A 22,983-nucleotide genomic window follows, 5' to 3' on the forward strand; every position below is an offset into this window, starting at 1 on the left:
CGCCTTCTCGCTCCCATCAACACCACCAGAGCTCTCGTGGCCGTCCCAGACAGCAAAGAACCTCAAAGCCCCAGCCGGTGCCTCAGTCAGCTCCAGGGATGGGGTTTTGACTGGATCATAGGGAGTGTAGCCCAGTCGCCCATCTCCAGGGCAGTGGAGCTGCAAGTTGGGGGAAGGCTGTGATTCTTTGCAAACAGTAGCCCAGTGTAGCCTCAGACCATTGGGTTCTGTCTATTGTCCGCCAAGGGTACCAATTGAATCTATTGGATGCCCCAGGAAATTGGCCCCCAAGCCTGTTTTGGGGTCTGATAGCACATCAGGATTTACTACTAATGGAGCGCTCCTCCCTCTTAACAGCCAGAGCGGCTGAACCCGTTCCACCAGGGCAAAGAGGGCAGGGATTTTTCTCCTGATACTACTTGATATCAAAGAAAACAGGACAACGAGTCCCATCCTAGACCCAAGGGCCTTCAACAAGTTCATCAAAAAAAATAAAAGATCAAGATTTCCTTGATCTGACCTAGGAGCTAAATTTCCAGTGTTAAGAAAATATGCTTTAAGCTGTCTGCTCTTAAAATGCATCTCCCTGCATTGCTGAAGACTTTTATATGGGATATGCATGCACCCGCACTAATTTTAGCGATTTTTACTTCTGGTTTAGTGTGCATTTATTAGAAGTTAAAACATCTGTTAAATACCAGAGTTAACAACACAGAAAAAAGCATGCTAAAAACAGGAATAAAAACTGGCACTAGTATTAGTGCCCCTTATTACATTGGCCCCAATGTGTGTGCAGACATTTGGGGGGTGGGGGGGGTGGGAATATAGGCACACTTAAATGAAAAATTGAGTCTAATTCCAAATCTTGTCCCAACCCTAACCACAAGAACATCTCTTCAGACCCCAAGTACAAGTATGCACATACTGTTAGCCACATTGGGTACACAATTTTGTAAACATTTCACTTCTTACATAAATATTTTATATTGTTCTTAGATTTTATACAACAGTCATACGAACTTTTAGTTAATATGGACTTTGGAAATCATTTGCCCCTGAAGAAGTAACATTTTGTGAAATAGCAAGTCTCAACCAAGACTGGTTGTTTAGAGACTCTTTTTTTAGATGCAACAAAAAAGAAATCATAAAATATGTTTTGTTCTAACTCACAAGGTGAATGACTGAGATGAATGGGTGGCCCATGATGTTTATTTATGGGCACACTGACAGGCTTGCTGACACCTTGATATACAGTAAATATAAAAACTTTCAGTGTTAAACTAGGACACTCTTGGCAGTCTGTTTTTGTGAAGATTGTGGTGTATTATGATTCCCTTTTTGTTTTGTGTTCAATTTTGCAAAAACCCATTTCCATAGTTAAAATGCTTCGAAAGTTACCCTCCCTATGAATAATTCCCAAAGTAAAATGAGCAGAAACAGGAATAAGCAGAGTTGCCTACTTGTAACAGATGATCTCCGAGGACGGCAGGATGTTATTAACACATGGGTGACATCATCGGATGGAGCCCGGCACAGAAAACTTATGTCAAAGTTTCTAAAACTTTGACTGAGCCTCATTGAGCATGCATTATACCACACATCCCTGCGGGGTCCTTTTCAGTTTTATAATATAGAATTCAAGGATAAAAATAAAGAAACCCACTTACTGGAAACCCAACTCTGTGGGGTGGCAGGCGGGTTTCGTGAGGACTACCATCCTGCTGTCCTCGGAGAACGTTAAACGTAAACAATTTTGCTTTCTCCAAGGACAAGCAGGGATGGTAGTCTTCACATATGGGTGAATCCCTAGCTACACTCGGTCCACCTCCTAACAAAAAAAGGACCAACAAAACACTCAAATTAAGTGCCAATGGGCACAAAAACAGGTTCCCTGTATGTACCAGGATCAGTCCAGACCCCACTGGGTTGTGTCTCCCTTCTAGCAGATGGAGTCAGAGAAAAAAATGAAAGGCACCCCCTCTTAACCTGGTGTGCCACCTGCGATCCTTCAGTATTTTCTCTAAGGCGGGGAGGGGGGGGGGGGGACAGCCTGAACACAAACAAGTTCCAAAGGACAGAGTGGCCAAACCTATCACATCGGCCATCCCTATCCAAACAGACAATGTGATGTGGAGTTCTTTCCAGACATTTACATCACAGCTCTGCAGATTTCCTCCATGAGAATTGCTCGCAAGTGGGCCACTGATGCTACCATGGCTCGAACAGAACAAGCCTTGACATGGCCCCCAAGATGCAATCCTGCCTGGGTATAACAGAAGGAGATGCAGTCTGCCAGCCAATTGGAAAGCATCTGCTTGGCAAAGGCAATGCACAACTTATTCCTATCAAAAGAAACAAAATGTGGGTGGACTGTCTATGGGCTTCTGTCTGCTCTAGACAGAAGGCTTAGACTTTTGCAGGTCAAACCGTGCAGAGTTTGTTCACCTTGGAGTGAATGGGGCTTGGGAAAGAACGTTGGCAGGAGGATGGACTGGTTAAAACAGAAGTTAGTAACCACCTTAGGCAGGAACTTAGGGTGCGAACATAAGACCACCCTGTCATGGAAATATTTAGTGTAAAAGTGGATAAGTCACTAAGGCTTGGAGCTCGGTGACCCTGCAGCTGAAGTGACCGCCACCAAAAAAATGAACTTCCAGGTCAGGTACGTCAGGTCACAGGAGCGTAGTGGCTCAAAAGGAGTTTATCAGCTGATTAAAAATCAACATTGAGATCCCAAAACACAGCAGGGAGGCCTTAAGGAAGGCTTGAACTGAAGTAGGCTCCACATAAAATGTACAAATATAGGCTGTACAGAGATGGGTGTACCATCTACAACATGGTGGTATGAGCCAATTGCGCTTAAATGAACTAAAGGAATTGGTCTTTAAGCTGATAGATGTAGATGGTAGTCAAGCAGTTTTTGAGTGGAGCAGGAGAAAGGATCTAGAGCCTTCTGCTCACGCCCCACGGAAAATCTCCTCCACTTCAGTCCATAGGACTTTCTAGTGGAAGAATTTCTCAAAGCCACCAGGACCCGAGACATCTTCTGAGAGATCAAGTGGTTGCAATATTAACCTCTCAACATCCAGGCTGTGAGCGACAGGACCTGGAGATTGGGATGTCGCAACCTGCCTTGATCTTGTGTGATGAGATCTAGGGAAGTCCCTCGACTGATCAGTTTACAGATGGACAACTCCTGCAGAAGTGGAAACCAGACCTGTCTAGCCAATAAGGGGTTATAAGGATCATAGTCCATTTGTCCTTGCAAAGCTTCAAGAGTGCTTCACTGCCAGTGGAGCTGGAGGATATGCATACAGAAGACCCTTGCCCCAATGCCAGGTGAGGGCATCTAAGACTGGTTTATCACATGTCCTATACAGGGAGCAGAACTGAGGAACATTCCTGTTCCAAGGCATTGTGAAGAGATCCACATCTAGGCTTCCCCAGAGGTGGAAGATCCAATTCATGACCCTTTGGGTCCAGAGACCATTCTTGGGGTCTGAAGGCATGACTCAGTCTGTCCGCTATCACATTCTCCATTCTGGCCAGGTAGATAGCCCTGAGCACCATCCCTTGGGACAAGGCCCATGACCACATCTTAACCGCTTCCTGGCACAGGAGGTACAATCCTGTACTTCCCTGCTTGTTGACATACTACATTGCCACTTGGTTGTCTGTTTGGGTCAGGATAACTTTGTTGGACAGCCAATCTCAAAATCCATAAAGTATAAATGATCACTTGGAGCTCCAGAAAATTGATTTGATAGATACTTTCCTAGGTGGACCAGAGACCCTAAGTGCTGATCCCATCCACATGAGCTCCCCAATCCAGGGTGAACACATCCATGGTTAGGGCAATTTGTATAGGAGGACTTTGAAAGGAAATCTCCCATTCCAGATTTGAAATTACCCGCCACCAGGACAAAGAGTATCAGACTGACAAGGTGACTCGGATGCAATCCTGGAGGTTCTGCATGGCCTGGAACCACTGTGACCTCAGGTTCCATTGGGCCTTTCACATGTATAAATGTGCCAAGGGAGTGACATGAATTGGCGCAGCCATATAGCCAAACATCCTCAACATGTGTCAAGCTGACACCTACTGGCTCTGTTGAATCTCTGCCGTGATGGCCATCAGGTTGATGGCCCTGGCCTGAGTCATTTAGCAGGGCTCCAATAAAGTCCAATTGAGGTGACTGGCTGAGATGGGACTTGGGATAGTTTATGAAGAACCCTAGTGTCTCCAACACCCAGATGGTCAAGCGCACGGATCTGTTGGCCCCCACCCGAGAGGTGCTCTTGCCCAGCTAATCATCTAGATATGGGGAAACGAACTCCCAGTTTGCGAAGGTGTGCCGCCACTATAGCCAGGTATTTTGTAAAGATGTGAGCCCAAACGGCAGCATGCGATACTGGAAGTGCCTTTATTCCAACACAAATTGGAGATACGTCCGGTGAGTAGGGAAGATCTCAATGTGAGTATACACATCCTTCAGATCAACAATTTGGCAATTCTGCACAGGGGGGGAATTCTGCACAAATTCTGCATTCCGCAGTAGCGCAGAATTCCCCCAGGAGTATCATGGACTGAGGGACTCTGCCTATGAGGAAGGGTAATGACTACAGCTGCACATGCTCAGGGCATGTTTGAGAGTTCTAGAGTCTCTGAGATCAAAGTTCCGTGCCGGGCTCCATCTGATGTCATCCATGTGTGAGGTCTATCATCCTGCTGCTCTAGAAGAAACATCTTTACAGGTAAGCAACTCTGCTCTCCCCTCAGGCCAAAGAGTTAACCTGAAAATCCACTTTCAGTTCAAAGCTATATCGTGTGGTGAGCCTAGTGCATAGACTAACAAGCTCTTGGATGCGCATTTTGACGTGCTAGGCTAACACCCGTTACAATAAGGGGATTAGCGCGTCCAAACCAGCATGAAGCTAATAGCGCTCATCATATGTAAGTGCATTAGATGAGGCTATTAGCTATTACCCCCGATGCAAAAAATCACCATTCACCCGATGCACATATTTTAACACAGAAAACTTAACGCCAGCTCCAGATCTGGTGTTAAGTCTTGCGCACTTTGAGCCATCTGAAAAAAAACCCAATAAAAACCCAGAAAGCCACAAAAAAAGCCCAAAATACTGCTTTGGTTATCCCAATACTAAGTAGGAGGAACCACAGAAAGTCGCATGAAAAAAAGTTTGCCGGCAGTCAGATTAGGGAAATGGATGCTCATTAATTGTTTTCCTAACCAGTGCACAGCCACTTCTCCTGGGCACCCGATGCCATGGACGCACTAATGACGCACAATTAATCTCTAGCGGGTCTTTTTTAGCATGACCCATCATTTAAATAATGCATTGCATGCCCAGGAGATGTGGCTGGGCGCATGTTAGGAAAGCCGATATTGCATTGGCCTGATTATGTTAATTTGCTTTAGACAGGCATAATGAGATAAACGCTTGAAATTGGAATGACTCAACCCTTTGATTTCACTGTCAAGCTTTCAGGAATGGGCAACTATAGCCATTAGGAATGCACAGCATACTGTTTGGCTGTAAGTGCCTTCCCTAGAGAGCTTATCTTTTGATTTCACTTGGTATGCCTTCCTCAAATGGCTTTGCATGCGAGTTTGTACCTAAGTCAAAGTGCCAGTCATGCATGAAAGGTGATTTTAGTCACACTCCAACTATTTACCTCTTTATTCCTGTTTGAAAACCCTTTTTAAAGCAGTTTTCTGCATTAGTATGAATTGTTCAGGTGAATTCACATTTTAGTACATTTTTTTCATTTAACACATTCCATTAGCTTACTGCATCTTGCAGAAACATCTGTTTTTTACACTAGCATTAAGCAAAACCCACACTAAAATTTACTCTGATTTTAGCACACATTTTATTAAATAGGAGAGCAGACGGGCCTTTTACCTGGTTGCTCGTAGTATTGTGGTGCCAGGCTCACTTCATGAGCAGGCCGGGGGGGTGGTAAGGGCAATGGGGGACATGGTTCGACTGGATTGGCAGTCAGTTAGTGTAGAGCTGTTGCTGGTTTAAATTTGAACCAGAGAGGGATGGGAGCTGATTGGCTGCCTGGGGGGGCTTAGCTTGTCAGGTATGGGAGGAGTTTTGGTCTCAGGAGGGCTTCTGAGGCAGTGCAGAGCCGTCTGTGCCATTTCAGTCGCGGTTGCATCCCTCCCACCTGCCCTTATATTTAAATTGTTATTGGGGGTGTTTATATTTTGTCACAGCTTGGGGTGGGGGGGGGGGCGGGTTGCCCAAGCTGATTTGGGGGTCAGTGTTATACTGAATTGCCTGCCGACTTGATGGGGTCATGTCAAACTCTTTGTGGACAACTGGGTGCAGCTGTCCTCATATGGCTCCTTGCTGGGCGGTGGCGGGGGTCATGGGAGATTGTGCTATGTGGGGAACCGGTAGGCCTGATGGTGGTCATCTTTGCTGGCTGGTGGCGGGCGGTCACTGGGAGTTCCTTAAGCTTGTTCTGGTGGGCTCAAGCACTTGGTGGTTTGTTATAATAAAGCTGCAGCCTTTTCCTGTTGTCTATGTATTTTATGTGTGATTCGTTGTAAAAGGGTAGATGCGGAGGGAAGTGAATGTTCTGGCTACCCATATTATTGGTCCAATTAGCAAGTGTAACTATGTGCTGGTAGTTTTGGTATGATAATTTTCAAATGGAAAGTACAAGCATGCTTTCTTTTCAAAAACTGGTGTAAAGTCAACTGGTAAAATGTACCAGCAGACTTTACATCAATGAGAATGTTACAAAATGACCCTCCAGTGAACTGTACTAATATATTAGCAGATCTAGTAGACTGAACTATTAAAAACAAACAAAAAAAATTAGCTGTTTTACTTACAAATATGTATTTTGTTCTGTTCATAGGACTTATTAATGACGACCTCATTGATGAACTAATGTCTTCTGATGGTATGTTTTTCAGCACTTGTATCCTGTTAGATGGCAAATACTTACTTTATAAATTTTCATAACTTTATGAATGAAAGTGTAAATATACTGATAAACATCAGTATAACTTGGTGAGTGTCTATTTTGTTTTGCTATATTATCAATGGTATAACTTTGTGATGTGCTTTTACTTACCAAGGAGTGTTACTACATTTCCTGGCGTGTAGCCAGATGGACTCAGTACAAATGGGATAGTATCCGCGTGCTAGCAGTTGGAGACGGATCTGACGTCAGCACGGGGTATATAGCCCCACAGGAAGCGTAGCGATTCAGTAATTTCCGTCTCCAAAGCAGTTTGGAGTGCCTGCACGCTGGTTGAGCGTGCTTTCCAAGACTACTTTAATTTTTTTCTCTTTCTTATTCTAGATTCTACTTTACCTATCTACACGACTATTGAGCCCCGCGCTCCTCAGGGGATACTTTCCCTCCCCCCAGTTGAGCTTCCCGGGGTGATTACCGTGGTCCCCCGGAGGTGGAAGTCCTCGGTCCGGCCGAACCGCGGCAGGGGCACAGCCCCCCGGCGAGGCTCGGGTGAGGCTTCGAGGCCCTCGGTCCCGGTGTGGACGAGGTAGCGGGTGCAGTTCCTCAATCGCGGCGGTGAGGTGGTCCCTCCCCCCGCAGCCGGAGACCGCCTAAGTTCCAGCCAGGAAGCGCCGAAGATCTGGTAAGGCGTACATCTCTTCTTACGGGTCTCCGAAGTATAGAGGATCGGCGGCGTGGCAAGCCGTGGAGGACGCCATTTTGTGGCCGTGTTCAGGTATTCCGTGCCCGTAATAGGCACGGCTTTCTTCCTCCTTGTGCGTATATTGCATTGTTTCTGTGCATGCATATTGGCTGCCACTGTGAGTATATTGTTAGCCGCATATTGCTGAGAGCCTATTGATGGCCATTAAGCGTATTTTGGCTCACTGCTTAGTGCTGAAAGCCTATTCAATGCCATTGAGCGTATATTGCTAACTGCTTAGTGCTGAAAGCCTATTGAATACCATTGGCTGAGTGCCTATTGCTTATTGTTGCACGCTTGTTCTATTCAGCGCCAGTTGCTGCCGCATATTATTCTTAGTGTGCGCCTGTTGTATTAAGCGCCTATTGCTGCCGCATATTGTTACTATTGTGCACCTGTTGTATTAAGCGCCTATTGCTGCCGCATATTGTTACTATTGTGCGCCTGTTGTATTAAGCGCCTATTGCTGCCGCATATTATTATTATTGTGCGCCTGTTGTATTAAGCGCATCTTGCTACCGCTTATTCTTGCGCGCTGGTTATACTTGGAATGGATCAGAACGCAGCCGCATCTTCAGCGGCGGCACCGCTTGTCTCAGGCATTACTGCCCTTGGCCTCTGCTCTGCATGCCACCTTAGAGCCACGCGCAGTACTGGGCCAGACTCCCTATGTGCCCAATGTGAGGAGGCCGGGGGACCCTCAGGCCAGGACCGGTCTCAGCTGCAGTTTATTGACAGTTCCCCAGGGGCTACCCCGGATTTGGGGGGCAGTCTCGACCAATCAGGGATCCCGGGGGATCTTGTACCCCGGCGATTAGAGGCTGCTTCAATTTCCTGGATGGATCTCTTTAAGGGGATTCATGCCTTCGTCCAGATGCAAACGGCTTCCCATCCCGACCCTACTGTCCCTGCTGCTCCTGTTGTTCCTGCGGTTGCTGCGGTTCCTGTGGTGGCTGTGACTGCGGCGGCTGCTGCGGCTGCCGCTGCGGTGGCAGCGCCTATGGATCCTGTTCCTGGACCCTCACAGTCTTATCGGGAGCGGGACCTCCCGCCGCTGGACAGTCCAGATCAATCGGACCAGGAGGTTTCACCGGACGAGTCCGAACTCCCAGACGAGGGGGACCTTCCCCCAGGGATTGAGCCATATAGAACCATGAGGCGGTTCTTCCCTAAGGGAGGATCTCTCCGACCTGGTGTCTCAGTGTCTGGCGGAATTGGATATAATTGGTCCCAGCGCTTCGGTACCTTCTGCGCAGAACCCCCTGCTGGAAGGTCTTCGTCCTACAGCCCGCCATTTTCCATTCTTGCAAGCAGCTCAACAACTGATAGATTTGGAATGGGCGACACCGGCGGCTTCATTCAAAGGGGGCCGGGCCCTGAAGGGCATGTACCCATTGGCACCGGCTCTCCAGGACCTGCTGGTGTGTCCTCAGGTGGACGCCTTGATTAGCGCTGTAATCAAGCGCACTACCATTCCAGTGGAAGGGGGGGACGGCCCTCAAGGAGCCTCATGGCCGGCGAATGGACGCCATTCTGAAACAAACTTTTGAGGTGGCAGCTCTTTCTTTGCGGATTGCAGCTTGCTGCACAGTGGTGACACGTGCCTGCTTGTCTCAGGTCAGGAACAACGCTCCAGCGGCTGACATGGAGTCAGCCCTTTCCTTTCTCACAGATGCGGCATCGGATTTGGTCCGGACTACAGCTAAGGGGATTTCATCCTCCGTAGCCGCCAGGAGGCAGCTCTGGATCCGGACATGGTCAGCTGATGCACCTTCGAAGTCTCGCCTCACTAGGTTGCCCTTTAAGGGCTCGTTTCTGTTTGGCAGTGACCTTGATAAGCTAGCCACTACTTGGGGTGCCTCTCCAGTGCCTAGACTGCCGGAAGATCGGTCCAGAAGGGGACAGCGCTCCTTTCCAAGGTCCTCCAGGGACAGGAGTTCACAGCGCTTTGTTCCGTATAGGGGTCGCTATCAGGTAACACGTCCTCAGGCCCGGAATCGGTCCTTTCGGACCAAGCAGCACAAGAGGGGGGCTGGTCCGGGCTCTGGTCCCGGTCGCGCCTCACAATGAGAATTTGCCGATTCATCTGGGGGACGGGGCCATAGGGGGCAGGTTGACCCTCTTCTACCCCAGATGGGTCGAGATCACGTCGGACCAGTGGGTCCTCGCCATTATCCGGGAAGGATATTATCTGGGCTTTCATCATCTTCCTCCGGACAAGTTTGTGGAATCTTCATGTCCCATGCACAAGAAGGCAGCATTGGAAGCTACCCTGGCGAGGCTCCTGTCCTTGAACGCCATCATCCCAGTACCTGCCTGGGAAGTGAATTCTGGACACTATTCCATTTATTTCATGGTACCCAAGAAAGGGGGCACCTTTCGGCCTGTCCTGGACCTCAAGTCCGTCAACCGATACTTACGGGTACCGAGGTTTCGCATGGAAACTCTGCGCTCCGTCAAAGCCGCAGTCCAGCCCGGAGAATTCCTCACGGCGTTAGACCTGTCAGAAGCCTATCTTCATATTCCGATCCATCCAGATCATCAGCGCTACCTGCGCTTCAAGGTTCTGGGCCGCCACTTCCAGTTTCGGGCTCTACCCTTCGGGTTGGCCACGTCACCACGGACATTCACCAAAGTGGTAGTAGTGGTTGCTGCGGCACTCAGGCGGGAAGGGATTCTGGTCCATCCCTACCTAGACGATTGGCTGATCAGGGCGAAATCTCGAGAAGAGAGCCTTCGGACAACCGACAGAGTGATCGCCCTTCTGGAAAGCTTGGGCTGGGTAATCAACCTCAGCAAGAGCTGCCTATAGCCTTCCCAATCACTAGAATATCTGGGAGTGCAGTTCGACACCCGGGCAGATACGGTCAGTCTTACGACCAAGAGAAAGTTGAAACTTCGGCAGCGTATCCAGTATCTGATGGGAGCCAGTCGGCCCATAGCCTGGGATTATCTGCAGGTTCTGGGTCTCATGGCATCCACCCTGGAAGTGGTGCCTTGGGCGTGGGCCCATATGAGACCTCTACAGCATTCCCTGCTCTCTCGCTGGAGCCCCCGTCGACGGGACTATTCCACGCACCTTCCTCTACCAGCCAGAATTCGGACCCAGTTGCGGTGGTGGTTGCAGTCCAACCACCTGAGCAGGGGGTCGAAGATGTGGACCTTGCTCACCACGGATGCCAGCCTGAGCGGCTGGGGAGCACATTGCGAAGAACTCACCGCGCAAGGGCGATGGAACAGGGAGGAGTCAACGTGGAACATCAATCGCCTGGAGGCCTGGGCAGTCCGATTGGCATGCCTTCGATTCGCTCACAGACTGAAGCACAGAGCTGTCAGAGTGATGTCCGGCAACGCCACCATGGTGGCCTACATCAACCGTCAGGGCGGAACCAGAAGCCGACAGGTATCTCTGGAGATCGCCCCACTGATGATTTGGGCGGAGGCGACTCTTCTGGGCATCTCCGCCGTCCACATCGCCGGGAAGGACACTACCACAGCGGACTTCCTCAGCAGAGAAAGGCTAAATCCGGGAGAGTGGCAGCTGTCACCCACAGCCTTCCAGATGATTGTGGATCACTGGGGGATTCCGGACATGGATTTATTGGCGGACAAGTCCAATGTGCAAGTACCCAGATACTTCAGCCGCAGGCGCGACCCGTTCTCGCACGGAATCGATGCCCTGGTCCAGCCGTGGCCGCCAAGGACTCTGTTATACGCCTTTCCTCCGTGGCCGCTGCTGGGCGCCATCGTCCACAAGATTCAGAAACACCGGGGCCTAGTTCTTCTAGTGGCACCAGACTGGCCAAGAAGACCCTGGTACGTGGATATGAGAAGACTACTGGCAGGGGAGCCTCTTCCCCTGTCTCCTCTCCGGGACCTTCTACGTCAAGGTCCCATCCTACACGAGGATCCAGCTCAATTCTCTCTTACTGAAGAAAAGAGGTTACTCGGGGCCCGTGATTGATACACTCCTCCGAGCTCGCAAGTTTTCCACATCCCTCACCTACGTTCGCATATGGAGAGTATTTGAAGCATGGTGCGACACTCACGGCACCAATCCACATGCCACCACAATACCTATTGTGTTGGATTTCCTGCAGGATGGACTTCAGAAGGGTCTTTCCCTCAGCTACATCAGAGTTCAGGTGGCGGCACTGTCTTGCTATGGTCCCAGGAGGGACGGCAAGACCATCGCCAAGCACCCAGATGTTTCTCGTTTCCTGCAAGGAGTCAAACATATATTCGTCCGCCACTACAGTGGCCTGTGCCCTTATGGAACCTCAATCTTGTTTTGGATTTCCTCTCGGGATCCACCTTCAGACCCCTTCGGGGCCTGTCTCTCCGTTCTCTAACCTTGAAGACAATATTCCTATTGGCGGTCTGTTCGGTATGCCGCATCTCGGAGCTGCAAGCACTGTCCTGCCGTGATCCCTTTCTCAGAATCACTCCTGAGGCTATTCATCTTCGTACGGTTCCCTCCTTTCTACCTAAAGTGGTTTCCCAATTTCATCTTAACCAAACCATATCCTTGCCCACCACGGCGGGTTTGAAGAAATCTGAAGAAGGCCGGTTATTACGCCATCTCGACATTGGCAGATTGCTGCTCAGATATCTGGAAGTGACGCAAGACCTGCGACAGACGGACCATCTGTTCGTCCTACACAGCGGGAAGAAGCAAGGTGAAGTGGCCTCGCGGCCCACCATCGCCCGCTGGATTAAGGAAGTTATCCGAGCAGCTTATGTGGAGGCTGGGAAGTCTCCGCCTCTACAAGTCAAGGCTCATTCTACCAGAGCACTAGCAGCATCCTGGGCGGAGTCCAGGATGCTATCACCTGCAGAGATCTGTAAAGCGGCGACATGGTCCTCCCTCCATACCTTTTCCAGGTTCTACCGTCTGGATGTCCAGGCCAGGGAGGACTCCGCATTTGCAATGGCGGTCTTACATGGTCCTCAGGCAGCCTCCCGCCCTGGCTGGGAGTAAAGCTTTGGTACATCCCATTTGTATTGAGTCCATCTGGCTACACGCCAGGAAATGTTGAGATTACTTACCTGATAATCTCCTTTTCCTTAGTGTAGACAGATGGACTCAGCATCCCGCCCCGCTGCCTGTGTGCATGAGTTTCACCGGTTCCAGGTAAGCCATGCCTTTGTTTACATGAGAGCGTGCACTTTACCAGGTGTCAACGCTTTCCGGTTGGGAATGCTGGCGGTCTCCAGCTACTGTCAATCGGTCAGGGGAATCCTGTTTTCACTTTTTACTGAGCGTCAGTACACACATCCATAACAGCTTTTGCAAGGAAGATTACTGAGTCGCTGTGCTTCCTGTGGGGCTATATACGCCCCCGTACTGACGTCGGATCAGTCTCCAACTGCTAGCACGCCGATACTATCCCATTCGTACTGAGTCCATCTGTCTACACTAAGGAAAAGATTACCAGGTAAGTAATCTAAACATTGTGCAGAAGGCTAACTCTCCTATGTCACAGATCTGACGGGGGATAATGCTAGCAAATCAGCTACACTTAAAAGCACTATGTGTGCAGTAATAGTGATGAAAAAAATCCCGGTTCGCACATGATGCTCATCACTGTCCACAGAAGAGGTGCTGCTGCCGTGGTAAGTATGAAGAGAGCCATTACCTGCAGTGGGCCCAGGCAGAGTCACAGCAGCCTAGGTTGTTTCCTGTTTGCAACGAAGAGAGGTGGGGGAAAAGGCTCAGAAAGGAAAAAAAAAAAAAAGCATAGACAACCCAAGCCAAAAAAGATGAATCCAAAATAGACAAAAAATAATGCAAAAATGAAAAAGTGAAAATAGACAAAACAAAACAAAAAAGCCAAATAAAAAGGAAAATTAATTTTTTGCCTGCTTTCTAAAAACATATTTTAGTTAGTGCCTATTCTTCTAAATTTGTCCACCCCTATGCAGTGATGGGCTATGAGGATTATGGTTTCTTCTATTCCTTGCTGATAACTAGAAGCAGCCCTTGTGAGTCCTTGAGCATACACTCTCTCTAGTTGGATGCAGTGTTCTTTAAGTGTGAGGCTGGCCCTCTCCCAGAACTCTTAATCTTGGCTGCATAATTTATAATTGGGAAGGGGTACCTCCATCTCAATTTTGTCTTTCTAAAGAATGTTCTGGAAATGTCAATTGTACCTCCCCACTCATAGGGAACAATTAACTTTGACATCCGTGAGTGAGAACATTTAAGGATGTGGTCAGAGCAGTTATCGGACCACAAATGTAAGTTCAAACTGTCCACTTGGTGGGCCATACTTTAAAAAAAAAAAAAAAGTAGTCCAATAGATGATGGTGAACAATACATTGCAAACACCCTCTCTCCAACCACATTGGTTTTATAAATTTATTTTATTTTATTTATTTAGGAGTTTTTTTTATATACCGAGGTATAGCAAAAAAATGCCTTCACTCCGGTTTACATTTATAACAACCTGTTACATCTAACGCATTTAAACAGTAACATGAACTGGTACTGAACAATAACTTAGTCCAATAGATAGAAAAACAAACAATATAAATCATATAACGAGGTATATAGCCGTGCTCAAATTATGTATGGGGAGGAATTGTTAGAGGGAGATGATAGGTGAGGATTTGGTGAGTCAGAGAGAAAGTCAATGGAATGATATTGCAAACTCTGAGATGAGTTGCAGTAGGTGTGGTCTGTTGTGCTATCCTATGCCATCCTTGAGTGTTTGGTTGAAAAGCCATGTTTTGAGTTCTTTTTTAAAAGCTTTAAGATTTTCATGTGAGCTCAGGTGTTGTGGTAAGGAGTTCCATAGATTCGGGCCAGCAATGGAAATGGCTCTGTTTCTTGTGGAGGGCAGTTTGGCTAGCGGTAGTGGTGGCACTTCTAGATGTAGGTGACTTGTTGACCTGGTCGTGCGTAGTGACCTGTGTACATGTATGACGTTGTTCAGAGCTGTGTTGTCGGCCTTATGAATTGCATTGTGTAGAATTGTTAGAACTTTGAATTCTATTCTTTTGTCTATCGGAAGCCAGTGTAGATTGTTGAGTACGGGGGTGATGTGGTCGGATCTCTTTTTCCCAGTTAGGACTCTGGCTGCGGCATTCTGTAGTAACTGAAGCGGTTTTAAGGCTGTTTTAGGTAGACCTATTAAGAGTGAGTTGCAGTAGTCTAGGCTGTTGAAGATGAGGGCTTGTAAGGTGGTTCTGAATTCATGGTGGTGAAGCAATGGTTTTAGGTGTTTGAGTATTTGGAGTTTACGGAAGCCTTCTTTTGTTTTTGTTGCAATGTGTTTTTTATAGTTTAGTTCGCTGTCAATCCAAATGCCAAGGTCTTTCACGTTATCTTTGAGTTGTATGCTGAGGTTGTCAATTTGGAAGGGTGGTGTGGTTAATGATCCTGAGATTTTTCTTCTGATTAGCATGCATTCGGTTTTGTTCATGTTTAGGCATTGTTTTAGGTGGTTTAGCATATTTCGAATTGTATCAAGGTGTGTGGCTGCTGTCGACAATGCGTCTTCTAAGGTGGAAGTGATTGGGATGAGGAGTTGAATGTCGTCGGCATACATGTAATAAGTTATTTCTAGGCTTGATAGGAGTTGGCAAAGGGGTAGTAGGTAAATGTTGAAGAGTATGGCCGATAGAGCCGACCCTTGTGGCACTCCTGTTTCAAGGGGGATGGCTTCGGAAGATTTGTTGTTGATGGAGACTTTGTAGAACCTGTTATTTAGGAAAGAGGAGAACCAGACTAGAGTTTTGCCGGCGAGCCCAATGGTTTCTAGGCTGGCTATTAGCGTCTTGTGGTCTACTGTGTCAAAGGCTGCGGAAAGATCGAGGAGGATCAGTAGGTGGCCAGTTTTGTTGTCTAATCCTCTTAGTATGGTATTGGAGAGGTTGAGTAGAAGGGTTTCTGTGCTGAGATTTTTCCTGAAGCCGTGTTGGGTGGGATGTAGTATTTTGTGGTTGTCAAGATGTTCATTGAGTTGTTTCAGGACCGCTTTCTCAGTAAATTTAGCAAGGAGGCTACGGGTAGGTTTGATATTGGGCGGTAATTGTTCAGGTCTTCTGGGCTAAGGTTTTTCTTAAGTATTGGTTTGATTGATGCGATTTTTAGCTTGTTAGGGAACTCGCCTTCCTCGAGTGATTTGTTGATAATTGCTGTGACTATCGGGGCTATGGAGTGAGCGATTTCCTTTAGCTCTTGAGTGGGGATGGTGTCCATGTCATGACGTGCTGGGTTTATTTTTCTCAGCATTTTTTCTGTTTCAATAGGAGAGATTGGTTCGAAATTGAACCATGGCGTGTTATTGCTTGTAGATATTTGATTTTCTAAGTTTGAGGGGGTGTTGAGGGCATCAGTTATTTTGGCATTTATTTTGGCATTTATTAGTTACAGGCATTTACAATGCTTGTAAATGCCTTTACAAGCATTGTTTCAATTAATCTAAATTCATGTTGACTAACCTTGGTCCATGGACCCTTCCAGAAGAGGGTGAATGCTTCTGGGGCTAGTGACGGAAAAAAAGCTGTGATAGTTGAGATGGTAGATGAATATGGGGAAGAAGAAAAGAGGGGTTGATTGCGGGGGGACAGCATGAGGAGCTGTTTTCTGGTAAATCTTACTACCTATATGCTGACTTACCTCATATTCCTGCATTTGTAACTGCTACATTGATTTAGTTTATATTATTTTATTTATGGAATGTTTTTGTCTTGTATTTTATTTTATACTTGGTTTTCCAGTCCTTCAGAACTACTCCAGACTCAAGCATTGAAAAGGTCAGATAGTGGAGCTGCCAGGACATCTCTAAGTTCCCTTAGTAACTTTTGGATGTATTCCATCCAGCCCCATAGCCTTACCTACTTTGTTTAGTTAGTGCCTCACAAACACACTCGGGCTGAGCGCACTTAGCCCCAATTTGGCCGCACATTTTCCATGCGCTATTTTTTACCCCTTATACGCACGGCCAACCCCTCCCCCCCCCCCCCCCCCCCCCCCCCCAAACTAATAGCTCCCGCAACATGCAAATGCATGTTGATGGTCCTATTAGTTATTCCCGCGCGATTCAGAAAGTAAAATGTGCAGCCAAGCAGCACATTTTGCTCTCAGAAATTAACTCCTGCCACAGGCTGCCGTTAATTTCTGCCGGCGCCGGGGAAGTGTACATCCTCAGACTTAATATCATAGCGATATTAAGTCGGAGGCCCCAAAAATAAAAAAATCTGACTGCGGGTTGGAAGACGGACGCTCAATTATGCAGCGTCCGTTTTCCGAACCCGTGGCTGTCAGCGGGTTCGAGAACCAACGCCGGTAAAATTGAGCGTCGGCTGTCAAACCCACTGACAGCCGCCACTTCTTTCAAAAAGGAGGCGCTAGGGACGCTAGCGCGTCCCTAGCGCCTCCTTTTACCGCGGGCCCTTATTTGCATTTTTTGTTTTTCTGAATTGCGCACCCAGGAGAGTGGCGGGTTTTTCTGTATCGGCCCGAAAGTTCTGAAAATCCAGCTCCAGCCCATCCACAGTGAAATCTGAACAAATATTTGTTAAACAATTTTGCTTTCCTAGTGTGTAGCAGATGGACTCAAAACAAGTGGGTATAGTGTGCTCGTGCTAGCAGTTGGAGACTGATCTGACGTCAGCACGGGTACGTATACCTCCCGCAGGAAGTGCAGCAATTCAGTAATTTCCGTCTCCAAAGCAGTTTGGAGCAACCTCACGCTCGCTGAGCGTTTTTCCAAATTCTAACGACTAAATTCATAGAAGAAACCTACCTGAAGACGAGCCCCGCACTCCTGTGGTGATACCATTCGGTCCCTCCCCCAGTTGAGTTTCCCGAGGTGATTTCCGTGGTCCCTCGGAGGTAAGAGCCTCGGTCCGGTGGCCGACTCGCGAGTCGGCCACCGCGCCCGCCCGAGCCCCCGAGTGAGAAGGGCTCGGGCGCGACTTAGAGGCAGCCTCGGTCCCGGTATGGACGGCCCCCGAGCGAGACGAGTTTGGGCGCGGCCTAGAGGCAGCGGGTGCACTTCCTCGAGCGCGGCGGTGACTGTAATCACCCTCTCCCCCTGCAGCCAGAGACCGCCCGGGTCGCAGCCGGGAAGCGCAGAAGACAAGGGTAAGGCGTACATCTTTACTTGTTGGTCTCCGAGGAAGCGAGAATCAGCGGAGTCTGCCTACTCCCGCCTAGGAGGTCGCCATCTTGCCTGCCTGCTCGCCTTCTGCCCTGGTTCATCGCCGCACTCTAGCGCTCAGGCTAGACTGAGCGCACAGGCGAGGGGCGTATATGTTAGGCGCCCGAAAATACTTGGGTGCATATTCGATAGTCACCTGGATTCATGTTGCCAAGCGCACGTTGCTAATAGGCGCACGTTGCTGTGTGCACGTTGCTAAGCGCGTCTCTTTAGCATGTATAGAATGCTAATGAGCTGTGTACCATCCTGCCCCACAGACAAGGGAAAAAAAGTTAGCCCTTACCACAAAGGACCTGCAGTTGGATCTTCAGCAAGCTGGTCTCTCCATGACCAGGACCCAGGAGGCAGCAGGGTCTATCCCCCAGACCAGGACGAATTGAGCTGAGAAGGGCTTCACCTTTTCCACTTTCTAATAGCAAGGTGTGCTTAGCTCCTCTACTCAGGGACACCTGAGAGGGGACCAGACTTTTCTCTCTCCAGAGGTGCGGGGAGCTTGGCCAGGGTGGAAGCAACAGCACTTGGATGGACGACCACCTCTTTGTTTGATCCTATGATGAGGGAAGGCCAAGAGTGCTTGTAGCCGGCTCCTTTTCAAGGGTTCACCTATGTATAATTCAGCAGCTCATGCATAGCCAGGTAAATGCATAATTAAGGCGTCTAATTAGCAGATTTTCCCGCTCTTTTGCCAGTCTTTTTTGCTGACACAGTTAAGCAATCTGTCAGTTCTATTGAATGACAGTTGTCTATATTTGACAGGACAACTGCTAAGACCAGCTCTGATTGGTCTTACTTGCCATAAAAGAGGCCCCAAATGTTTTTCTGGTACAGATTCACACAGCACCGTTTGTGTTTTGTTTCTCTTAGTCTTTTTCGGCTCCAGCTTTGCTGGGAAGGGGCTATAAATCTATTCAGGCCAGTCATATACACAGAGTTGCAGTCTCTGCATTTGCCTGCCCATAGGAAAACAGGCAATGTCCATTTTTATTGATGTCAGAGTCCATTTTGGCTGCTTGTCCTGTTAGCAAGAATTGGGATATTTCCTACAGCCACATTCTAGGCCTTTGGGGTCACCTGTTCATTCGGGGCAGGTACCAAAGTAACACACAAGTTTGCTTATCAAAAACGGTATTTTCTTAGATGGCAGGATGAATTAGCCATGAGATGCCCACCCTCCTCCTTGGAGAGAAGACTATCCACATACTAGCTTTAATATAGCCTGAGGAAACTCTGAAGCTATGCCCGCATGGAAACTCCCACACATGCTCAGTAGAGCTCAAAGCTCCACTAGCTTGGAGAAAGACAGCCATTCAGTACCACTGGCTGATGTCACCCACAGATCATGGTTAATTCATACTGCTATCTATGGCAAACACAGTTTATGGTAAGCAAACTTGCTCTTAATATTGCTTCTATTCTCCAACATTCTGAGGTTCAGCTAGTAGTCTATCACATGTTACTCTTGTCATAAAAAGATACCTAGTCTCTCAGGATCTCTTCAACCTATCACATTCTCATTCAGCTTGCATCTCATGTTGACTGAGAAAAATTCAGAGGGCCAGATCTTAAAATCTACACCCGATTTTATAACATGCGCGCGCTGCCGCACACATATTATAAAATCCTGGCTCTGTGCGGGCAAGGGGGTGCACCTTGTGCGCGCTGAGCCCGAGGGGAGCCCTGATGGCTTTCCCCAGTCCCTCCAAGGCTGCTCCAAAATCAGAGCAGCCTTGGAGGGAACTTTTTTCCCGGCCCCCACCTTCCCCTATCTAACCCACCCCCCATCCCTAACTAAATCCCCCCTACCTTTGCTGCAAGAGTTACGCCTGCTGGCTAGCTGCCCCCGTGACATGCCCCCGCACAGGCCGCTGGGCCGGAGCACTTGACACCGCCCCCCGAACCACCCCTTTTTGCAAGCCCCAGGACATACGCGCATCCCGGGGCTTGCGCGCAGCTGCCAAGCCTAGGTAAAATAGGCTAGGCGCGCGCAGGGGCAGATTTTCTCGGGTTACGTGCTTATGTTGCGTGTGTAGCCTTTGAAAATCTGCCCCAGAATGTGGTTTAAGAAATAGTGCTTTTCCTTTGGATGTTAGAATCCCAAGGTATGCATAAGCTCCATATTTTAAATCTTGAATCCATTATATGCCTCAGCACAGGCCCCAGTGATCAATCTATCCATTTCTGGGTAGTTATATTGAAATTACCTCATCAGTAGATGAACTTCCTCAAATGTAGTTGCCGGTGTAAACATCTCTCCTAGAATCTCTACTTGCTTGCCATTAAGGCAGGTACTATTCAGATTATAAGTGTCCCAGCTAAGAGGCTCTTTATAAAGATAAAGTACTCTTCCATATTTTGTGAAATTTTGTGTGGAGTAGCTACATGCTGACTTGAGTCAGTTTTTTCTTCATCAATATTGATCAAACATACATTGGGTAAAGGGTTTTTGTTTTTTTTTTGTAAAGCAGCAGCTGTGATAGGAAAGCTTTCAGGATGCTTGGAGGTGAAAACTCCAGTTCAAGAATAAAGCAGGAATGTTATAGTGCATTTGTTCATATTAATTTGAAATGAATTGTTATCACTAGCTATTATGAAAAATGTTTGTTGCAGCATTAACCTATGAGTTTTGAATTGGGATTGTCATAACGGTGTTCTCACAGGACAAGCAGGATGGTTGTCCTCACAAATGGGTGACATCGAGGATGGAGCCCACCACGGAAAACTTCTGTCAAAGTTTAATAGAACTTTGACTGGCCCCTACTGGGCATGCCCAGCAAGGCACTGACCCTGCAGCCAGCAGGGGTCTCCCTTCAGTCTTCTTTTTTCCGCGCAGCAGTTGCCACGCGGTGAAAGGAGCTCTCTAACCACGTTCCTGACAGGAATTTGGAACTTAATTTCCTAAGAAAATTTGCCCCTCAGGGGTCTCCCTTCGACAAATTTTTTAGTCATCTTACGGAACCCGGTAAGTTTTTTGCCTTCTTCCATCGACTGCCGTCGAATTTGGCCCTCGAGGCCTGTTGGCACTTACCGATCCCCAGCCTAAATTTTGGCTTCCAGCCATGGCAACGGGGTTCCGTCGTTGTCCGGATTGTACCCGGACTATGTCCATCACAGACCCCCACAGGGTTTGTGTAATGTGTTTGGGTAGTGAGCATGATGTCCTGACTTGCACCAAATGTGCCTTAATGACACCCAAGGGTCGCAAAGCCAGGATGGAGAAGATGGGGCTCCTCTTCCATGCACCCACCCCAACGCCATCGATAGCATCGACGTCATCGGAACCGGCACCGTCGAAGTTGTACCATCATCGTCAACCCTCCGGTGACCATCCGCCATCGATCACTTCTCGGCCGTCGACTCCCGTCCCTTCCCCGGATGGGCGAGGGGATCGGAAGGAAAAGCACCGCCATCGACGGCACAAGTCTCGGCCTGGCGAGGATCCACAGCCATCGACCTCTGCTCAAGCCGAGCCACCGACAAAGAAGCCGCGAACAGACCGGACACCCTCCACGTCTCGTTCGCCGGCATCGAGGAAACCCTCACCCTCTCGGGGTGTGGGGTCCGTGATCCCACCGGTTACGGTGGTCCCTCCGGCCCTGCCTCAGCCTCCCTCTCCCGTCGAGCCGGGTATGGTTACCCCTGGTCTCCGGGCAGAACTGGACCGGCTGGTCCAGGTGGCCATCGAGAAAGCGATGAAGAAATTACAACCTCCATCGGCACCGTCTCCGGCACCGGTTCCAGTACAGCCCCCGGCACCGGCTTCGCCACCGAGGAGAGAACCGACCACCGAGCCGTTGATACAAGCGCTAGCACCGCTACTGAGCCGCATGGAGGCACTCATGATGGCCCTTCCATCGGTGATTCCAGTGCCATCGACAACACCACCGTCTCCGACTGGTTTCTCATCGGCAGGAGAAACACAGTTTCGAATTCCCCCTTCCGGGGTAGTTCCATCGGTACCTTCTGGTATATCTCCACCGATTTATCCTTCGGCTCCATCGATTCCATCGGCAGCACCGAAGCCATCGATGCCATTTCTGGTTCCACCTACCGCACCGATTCCACCTCGGTTTCCATCGATGCCTTCAGAGCCTCAGCCAGGTCCATCAGGGCTACAAGCCCCACATGATCCTTACGATACCTGGGGTGATGATGATGATACCTCTTCTGACACAGATTTACCTTCGCCACCATCTCCTACAGAGAGTAGAAAAAGATCTCCTCCTGAGGATCTATCTTTCATTAATTTTGTGAAAGAGATGTCAGAAGTTGTACCTTTTCAACTACAATCTGAAGCTGATGACAGACACCAGATGATGGAACTACTTCAATTTCTGGATGCTCCAAAAATCATCGCTTCCATCCCTATACACCAGGTGTTTTTGGATCTGCTCAAGAAAAACTGGGAATCTCCTTCATCGGTGTCACCAGTTAACAAGAAAGCTGACTCCACATACCTTGTCCAGTCAGCACCAGGTTTCCAAAAACCTCAACTGGATCATCGCTCTGTTGTGGTTGAGTCCGCGCAGAAGAAGGCCAAGCGTCTTAAGCCGCACTCTTCTACCCCACCTACCAGGGACAACAAGTTCCTGGATAGTGTGGGACGGAAAGTGTATCATGGAGCTATGTTGATTTCACGCATAGCTTCATATCAACTTTACATGACTCAATACAACAGAGCCATCCTTAAGCAGATGCAAGACTATGCTGACACGTTGCCGGACCAATATCAACCGCAGCTTCAAGCCCTTCTTCACAAGGGATTTGAGGCAGGGAAGCACGAGATTAGGACTGCCTACGACATATTCGATGCTTCCACGAAGGTTTCAGCCACAGCCATCTCAGCCAGACGTTGGGCTTGGTTAAAGTCATCCAACCTTCGCCCAGAGGTCCAAGATCGTCTTGCTGATTTGCCCTGCTTAGGCGACAATTTGTTTGGAGAGCAAATTCAACAAATTGTGGCGGAGTTAAAAGACCACCATGAGACGTTGAAACAACTCTCATCTGTCCCACCTGAGGTGACCTCCAAGCAACCGCAAAAGAAGGACTCTAAGAAGTTGTTCTTTCGACCACGCCGCTACTACCCTCCGTCAACTAGGGCTCGT

General features: G+C 48.5%; 1 protein-coding gene across 2 annotated transcripts in view; it reads left to right on the forward strand.

The window, feature by feature from the left end:
* Positions 1-22,983, forward strand: part of E2F5 (E2F transcription factor 5) — a 147,491-nt gene that overhangs the window by 120,034 nt on the left and 4,474 nt on the right. For both annotated transcript variants that reach the window (XM_029591583.1, XM_029591584.1), the window contains exon 8: positions 6,902-6,946. In XM_029591583.1, coding sequence (XP_029447443.1) covers positions 6,902-6,946 — 45 coding nt within the window. The remainder of the gene's footprint in view (positions 1-6,901; positions 6,947-22,983) is intronic.

This window comes from Rhinatrema bivittatum, chromosome 2, assembly GCF_901001135.1.
Source record: "Rhinatrema bivittatum chromosome 2, aRhiBiv1.1, whole genome shotgun sequence".
Classification (NCBI taxonomy): Eukaryota; Metazoa; Chordata; class Amphibia; order Gymnophiona; family Rhinatrematidae; genus Rhinatrema; species Rhinatrema bivittatum.